The following is an 8,118-nucleotide window of genomic DNA, read 5'->3' as shown; positions in this document are numbered from 1 at the left end:
ACACACACACACACACACACACACACACACACACACACAATCAAGAAGATGAAGAGGCTAAAGTCAAACCAAATGGGTTACTTGATAATAATGAATATAACTATAAATAAAAGTATCCAAAAACATACAAATTAAACACTATTTAACTGGCTCACACATTAAAGAAAATGTGCCAAGAGGAAATACAAATATATGTAGTGATATAAAAAGGAAAATATCAAATTTGGGGGGATCAGAATTAAGGTTATAACCACGGTTGTGGAGAGGGGGCGGGGAAGAGAGAGACCTTAGTAGACAAAAGATAAGCAAGGAATGATAGCATATGCCTATCCCAGCACTCTGGAGGCAGAGACAGGCAGATCTCTGAGAGTTCAAGGCCAGCCTGGTCTACATAGTGAGTTTCAGGATAGCCAGGGCTATATAGAGAAACTCTGTCTGAAACAAAACAAAAAAAAAAACAAAGAACTCACAACCAATCAAACAAAAAACTTTGATATTTAAAAAAAAAAATCTTAAAAGAAGAGGTGCAGAGTTTGAAATGGAGTAGTTAGTAGGAGGGGAGAAACAGATGGGTTTGTGGTTTCCAGAACCAAGTGATAAAATGTCTATGGAGAGAGACAGAGAAACAGAGCTGAGGGGGTGTGTGTGCCTGTGATCCCATAAGACCAGGGTTGTAAGATTATCCCTGCCTATATAGAGAGTTGAAAGCTAGACTGGACTAAGTGAGACCCTGTCTCAAAAAAACAAACAAGGGAAAACCAGAGGGGGGGAGAAGGAGGCGGAATTTGAGAAGGCAAGACAATCATACATTGAAGGGACAGAGAAAGGAACCCCTAGACAAAGAAGAGTGTGCAGTATCAAGACTGAAGAATAGAGGATATGGTAATATCTCACACTAAGAGGTCAGTGAGGAGAGGCTGGAGAGGTGTCCATCTGATGTGGGGCAGTTCATGGGAAGCAGGGGACACTCAGTCTACAGTATTCTCCCAGAGGGTCAGCTATGGAGACAGTGGATACCAACTGGGTCAGTAGGTCCATTTGATCATAGAGTGATTCCCCTTTCAGTGTTACACTGTGTCATTTTGAAGAGATGGGTGGAGAATATCTAACTTTTTACCTGTGCTTAGGAAAATACCATTACTGTCAGCTGGGAGCTAGATTTTTCTCTGAATAGTTTTTGATACTGTAGAAAATGAAAACTGGTCTTAACATACCAAATTTTATTTTGTTTTGGATTTTAAAGATTATCCATCGAGATATAAAGCCTGAGAATATTTTAGTCTCCCAGTCAGGAATTACGAAGCTCTGTGATTTTGGGTTTGCAAGGACATTAGCAGCTCCTGGAGATGTTTACACAGACTACGTGGCCACACGCTGGTACAGAGCTCCAGAGCTGGTGTTGAAAGACACCTCCTACGGAAAGTATGTATACTCTGAGAACCCACCTGGCCTGTCCCAGGTGTGTCATTCTCCCTCTGTTGTTGACACTCTACCCTCTGTGTCTGCCTCCGGTCAAAGAAAAGGGACACCTTTAAAGGTACCAGAAGCCTCTGTGGCACCTGTGCTACTGCAGCCGTGCCTGTGCTCACACCTGCGGGTTCAATGGCTGCAGCTGCTGGAGGCCAATGCTCATGTTCTGACACTGTATCCATGCTTGCTTTAATCTGTGTTGTAGCCTCTGTTGTTGTTCTGCTCCTGTGTTCTACAAAGATTAAACAATTTTATATTTTGTTTATTTATGTGTATGGGGCTTGAGGCATGAGTATGAAGGTTAGAGAACAACTTCCAGAAATCAGTTCTTTCCAACTCTGTGGGTCCCTGAGATCCAATTCAGGTTGCCGGACTTAGTGCCAGGTGCCTTTACCTGCTGAGCCATCTTGTCGGCCTCTCCAAAGACTCTGGAATAATTTACTGTAATTCTGTGTTGAAATAGGATCTACTGGGGCTGGAGAGATGGCTCAGCAGTTAAGAGCACTGACTGCTCTTCCAGAGGTCCTAAGTTTAATTTTTAGCAACTACATGGTGGCTCACATCTGTAATGGGATCCCCAATGCCCTCTTTTGGAGTGTCTGAAGACAGTGACAGTGTACTCACATATGTAGAATGAATAAATAATAAAAAACAAAAGGAAGAAAAGAAATAGGTTCTGCCAAGTTTCCTGTTTGTTGGGAAAAGTGACACCTTCCTTATAAAGACTGAAAGTAATGATTTTTTTTTAAAATTGTGCTTGCTGTTCTAGATTGCTCATTAAGGATCATGGTCTCACAATTAACAAATATCCTACAGTGAAAATGTGTAAATAATACCACTTAAACATTATTCCTCCCAGACCCCTGGTTTTGAGATTGTCTTGCTGTTTAGCTGTGGCTGGCCTGGAAGTCAATATGTAGACCAAGCTGGCCTCAAAAAAAACAGAGACCGCCTGTTTCTGTCTAGCTGGTGCTGGGATTAAAGGTGTGCACCATGCTTGTGGCATTCCTGCTTTTAGGGGGGTGTATTAATTGAATAACATATATTGGGACATTTCCTTGCATGTATACACTCTGATCATGTCCATTTGCTCTCAGTCTCTCCTCCTTCCCACTTCTACTGGCAAACAACCTTACTCTTTGGCTTTGATGTTATATAAAATGTTCTTAGACTATTTATACATATTTATGTTTGACAAAGTAATTTAATCTGTGTTTTTGCTTGTTTGCTTGTTTGTTCCAGACCAGTGGATATCTGGGCTTTGGGCTGTATGATCATTGAAATGGCCACAGGCAATCCCTACCTTCCTAGCAGTTCCGATTTGGATTTGCTCCACAAGATTGTTTTAAAAGTAGGTAGGTATTACTGCAATCCTCTGCCACATGTCTAAGTAGCCACTGCAGATGGGTTATGCTTGATGCCCATGCTTAGTGAATGAACAGGAAGGAAGGATCTTGTCTAGACAGCTGAGGCAGAGGGATGCCTGTGCTGATAAAGAAGGTAGAAGATTCCGTTTTGACAATAGTATTTTCTTTGCAGGAACTCAATACCACATGTTAATTGTTGGTGCTAAGAAAAGTAGTACAGGGTGTGTGCCACTGAGTTAATTAATGCTCCAACTGCAGTGCTACAGGTCTTCTAAAAGCTGCTGTTCTAGAACTAAACGTTGCCCTCTACTTACACTTCTAGTCAAGGACTTTTTTTTTTTTTTTTATAAGAGAAACTTCAGCATATCTTTCATTAACAGATTCCAGTATCATGAATACAAAAAGGTAATTTAGGAAGAGGGCTATCCCAGAAGTTTGTTATATTCCACACATAAGAGGCCCAGAGACACCAGAAAGCAATGCAATATCCCCATTAGTTACTAAATTACCTAAAATTCTACTTTCTTTTTATTTTCCATTAATTTATTTATTCACTTTACATCCTGATTGCAGCCCTCCCCCACTCTTCTCCTTGGAGAAGGGGAAGCCCCTCTTGGATACCACCCAACTCTGGGACATCAAGTCACAGCAGGACTAACTGAATCCTCTCCCACTGAGGCTCAACCAGGCAATCCAGCTAGAGGAAGGGAATCCAAAGGGGGGGGGGCAACAGAGTCAGAGACAGCTCCTGTTCCAACTGTTAGGGGACCCACATGAAGACCAAGCTGCATATTTGCTATAAGCTACACACAAGGACTTTTAATAATAAAATTGAACCAGAAGCTTTTTGAAATTATTAGAGGCCAGGCAGCAGTGGCACACACCCATAATCCCAGCACTTAGGAGGCAGAGGCAGGCAGATCACTTGTGAGTTCAAGGCCAGCCTGGTCTACAGAGTGTGTTGTAGGACAGCCAGGGCTACACAGAGAAACCCTGTCTCACAAAAAAAAATGTATTGGAGATTGAGAATCAGTTACTCAAATAACTCTCTTCTTCTTCCCCCTCTTTTTCCTCCCCTCCCCCTCTTCTTCCCTCTCCTCTTCCTTTTTGGTTTTTCAACATTATCAAGGTTATCAATTCCCCAGAGGCCTGGCTCCCAGTGGTTGACAATTAACACTGAACACCACAACTACCTTAAACATTTTGGTGGTTAGCCTTGTGAATGGTATTTCAATCTGCAGGAAGGGCTTGAGGAGCCCTAAGTGTGCTGGGGAAACTCTTCATAAACATGTAATTACAGGATTCTGACAGACGGTACTGTGAACAGTCATTAAAACAGTAAAACCCAGATTAGTACTGATTGAAGGTGATCGATGTGCCTTTTTTGTTGTTGTTTTTTTGGGTTTTTTTGAGACAGGGTTTCTCTGTGTAGCCCTGGCTGTCCGGGAACTCACTCTATAAACCAGGCTGGCCTCGAACTCAGAAATCTGCCTGCCTCTGCCTCCCAAGTGCTGGGATTAAAGGCGTGCACCACCACTGCCCAGTGATCTATGTGCCTTTCTTTCATGTTTATTTTGACTTACATGGAAGGATATTTTCTCTGCATACCACAAGTGTGCCTACCAGAAGACAGTGTCAAAGCACTGGGTTGTGAGCCATCATGTGAGTGCTAGGAGTTGAACCTGGGTCTTCTGCAAGAACAGCAAGTGCTATTAACATGTGAGCCATTTCTCCAGCCCTTTATGTGCCTTTTTAAAAGCCCTGTTCTGAGACTGTGTTAGAAGAGAGCTTAGAAGTGATGGCATTAACCCTGCCATTTTTCAGAGGAAACCAAGCCATAAAGCAGTGAAAAGATGTGCTCCATGGCACAGTATTAGTTGTGGTTTAAGGTGCTAGAGTCTCATTGTCTTCACTTGTGTTCACAGTTCTTTGCACTCTGACTGTTGTCTGGTCTCTTCTGTACCAGCTATTCTCAACCTGTGGGTCATGACCCCTTTGGGGGTTGCATATCAGATATCCTAAGAATCAAATAAAAATCAGCAAAATTATGGTTATGAAGTAGCAACAAAATAATGTTATTTTGGGGGTTCACCACAACATTAGGAACTGTATTAAAGGGTCACAGTGTTAGGATGGTTGAGAAACACTGCTTTATACACTACTTTGGTTTCTGAATTACTTTACTGTTTTATCTGTTTTATTAAGGTTTTGGTCTGGAAGACTGATGGCTACTTGACAATTAAATCATTAAGATACCAGTAAAGAAATGTGTTAATAATCCCAGAACTTGGGAGGCAGAGGCAGGTAGAACTCTGAATTTGAGATCAGCCTGGTCTACTGCAAGTTCCAAGACATCTAGGGCCACAGAGAAAAACCCCATCTCAGGCCCTGCCCCAAGTGTCAAATTTTATTGTTTTTGTTGGTAATTATATATTATGTCCTAGAGTTTGGGGGGAAGGACCATATGGTTGTATGTATTTTGCTGCCTATCAGCAGCTTACTGGAGGAAACCTCCAGTTTTAAGACTTACTAATTTTTTTAATTAGCCAGCTATTGAACCTAGGGCTTCCCACTTGCTAGGCAAGCGCTCTACTGTAGAGCGGTGTTCTCAGCCTAGAACCTCTGGTTTTATGACATATTTAGATATTTTCTTTCATCTGTAAGATAAAAACTCGTGCTCTTCCTTGTCTCCACGCTGATAACAGAGAACCACATGGGATTTTGTCTGAGAGCAACTTCGTGACTCGGACGTTTACTCTCGTTCCAGGCAACCTGACCCCACACCTGCACAGTATCTTCTCCAAGAGTCCCATCTTTGCCGGGGTGGTCCTTCCTCAAGTTCAACACCCAAAAAACGCAAGAAAGAAATACCCAAAGCTCAACGGATTGCTGGCAGATATAGTTCATGTACGTTAAGACATTAAGGCTGGCTGAGAATTTGCAGAAATCATAATACCATGGGGTCTTTTCTTCTCTTTGGTGTTAGAGATGGAACCCACAGCTAGGCAAGCATTCTACCACAGAGCCTCATTCCTAGCAATAATACAATTTAAAAATATTACTTGAAAAAGGATTCCAGAAAGACCCCTAAAGTGATGTTAATGTGTTATAAATTATTGGAAATTAATAGAGAGAAATTAAGATTTAAGATACTATGGGATAAACTGGGAACACTTGAAAGACTTTCCATGTTTCCCACCACTTTCACCATCTGGTCTACCAGGCTGTGGTTGATCTTTGTCTTGCATCATCCTAACTTTCTATAGAGGCATCTGTTGGCAGCTGTCATTTGAACGTATCAAAATTCACCTTAAGTTGGAAAAATAAAAACATTTAGTGAGGTGTGTGTGTTTGTTGGTTTGTGTGTTGTGTAAGTATAGTACTTGATAGTGTGAGTGTGTGCACATAGGTGCATCTTGCGTGCATGTGTTTTTAGAAGCCAGAAGTTGATGTGAGGTGCCCTTATTTGAGTCCCTCATGTTTTGTTGCTGTTGTTTAGTCAGAACTTTTTTCTGGGTTATAGCTCTGGGATATAGTGCATAGTGAACAGGCACAAGGTCCTGGGGTCAGTCTCCACAATAGGGAGGGAGATAGAAGGAACAGAGAGGGAGAGGGAGACAAAAGAGGGAGATCTCCCTTTCAGTGAACCTCAGTCTCCTGGCCAGTGAACTTCCACCTACCTGTCTCCTCACTGGTTACAGATAATGACCAACTAAGCCATCTCTCTGGCCCTTACATCATTACTTTACATTTTACATTGTGATTATGGTAGGTATCACATGAACACAGCACAAAATTCAAATAATGTAAGGTGCGTTTATTATGAATAGTAAATCTTATTTTATTTCTCTACTCAGCAGTTTCCTGTATTAGGAAGAGTGAAAAGACTTATTTCTAGATGAGGGTTGTATGACTGTAGTAAAGTTCTTGTTTCTAATATACAGTTGTTTCTGGGGTTTTATTTTTAGATTTATATATGTGGCTGTTTTGCCTGCATGTATGTCCGTGCACCATGTGTGTGCCTAGCGACCACAGGTGCCAGAAGAAAGTGTTGGGTCTTGAAGTTCCTGACAGTATCCATCTGCCTCTGCCTTCAGGGTACTGCGATTAAAGACTGTACTCTCAGCATCTTCTTGGCTCTTAATCACTGAGCTCTCTGGGTCCTAATGTACACTTCTAAAAAGAAATATGGCTTCTGAAATTTCAGAACAAGTATAATGAAGTATCTATACTTGTAGATACTGGTAGACATGGAAACCTGAATTCCATCTCCTAGAACCTAAGTAAAGAGCTGGGCTGTGGTGTGTGCCGGCAATCTCAGTGTTGAGGAGGTGCAGAGAGGAGGATCCCCGGCTTCCTGCCAGCTAGTCTGGCTGAAGTGCTGAGCTCCTTGTTCAGTGAAAAATAATCTCAAAAACTTAAGGTGGAAAATTATGGAGAAAAAACTCTGACATCAACTTCTGGTCTCCACACATGTAGGCTCATCTGTATGCTCACATGAGCTCGTACATACACCACACAAACATACACACTCGGTTTCACTTTATGAATGTCTATCCAAACAAGAAATGTGGCATGAAATCTTCCTGTCTTACTATTTGTAAGGACAGCCCTTCTAACCCTGTGAACACTGTCGTTCAGCAGAGTGATAGAATTGTTAGTTTATGCTGTGCATTTGGATGATAGCAGAAGCATCTATTTATATTTTCATTCTGGTCCTTCTACATACATTTTTAGGCAAGAGCCAGAAAAATGGGGTGGCAGGTCTAAATGCTTGTCGCAAGCCTGGCAGCCTTAATTTCTTCCCAGGAACCCACATTAAGGTGGGAAGAGAGAACCAACTCCACTATGTGGTCTTCTAAATTCCACACATGTGCTGAGGCAAGCCCCCTCACCAGTGATAAATAATACTGAACATTTGAAAGATGTCAAACATATGATTAACATCTCAGGATCACAATGCACATGACGGGAGCTGTAAAGAAGTACTGGGAAAAGGGCTTCTCTCGGGAAGAATGCACTTTATCAAGCAGACACCTTTTCTTCAAATTCTGTCTTCATTGTTCTAAAGAATGGATTCTCTATAATGACAGTTACAGATGGACCGTTATCTGCAGCTTCCTGTTCACAACCTGTCCCATGAGTTGGCTTTGGTTTTTGGTAGTTTCCTTAGTTAAACCATTCCCAGTACAGAGAAACAGAAAAGAGTTGTTCATTGATTTATTTTATTTTATTATTCTATTCTATTCTATTCTATTCTATTCTATTCTATTCTATTCTA

The 8,118-nt window shown here is 41.6% G+C and overlaps 1 protein-coding gene across 1 annotated transcript in view; it reads left to right on the top strand.

Annotated features, from left to right (window-relative positions):
* Positions 1 to 8,118, top strand: part of Cdkl3 (cyclin dependent kinase like 3) — a 33,329-nt gene that overhangs the window by 13,360 nt on the left and 11,851 nt on the right. Inside the window, exons 4-6 of the mRNA XM_028775925.1 lie at positions 1,244 to 1,422; positions 2,713 to 2,825; positions 5,605 to 5,744. Of these exons, the coding sequence (XP_028631758.1) occupies positions 1,244 to 1,422; positions 2,713 to 2,825; positions 5,605 to 5,744 (432 nt within the window). The remainder of the gene's footprint in view (positions 1 to 1,243; positions 1,423 to 2,712; positions 2,826 to 5,604; positions 5,745 to 8,118) is intronic.

Source organism: Grammomys surdaster, unplaced genomic scaffold (assembly GCF_004785775.1).
Source record: "Grammomys surdaster isolate TR1022 unplaced genomic scaffold, NIH_TR_1.0 262, whole genome shotgun sequence".
Taxonomy (NCBI): domain Eukaryota; kingdom Metazoa; phylum Chordata; class Mammalia; order Rodentia; family Muridae; genus Grammomys; species Grammomys surdaster.
Note: the sequence above shows the minus strand (reverse complement) of the source record. Positions and strands in the feature narration are given on the sequence as shown.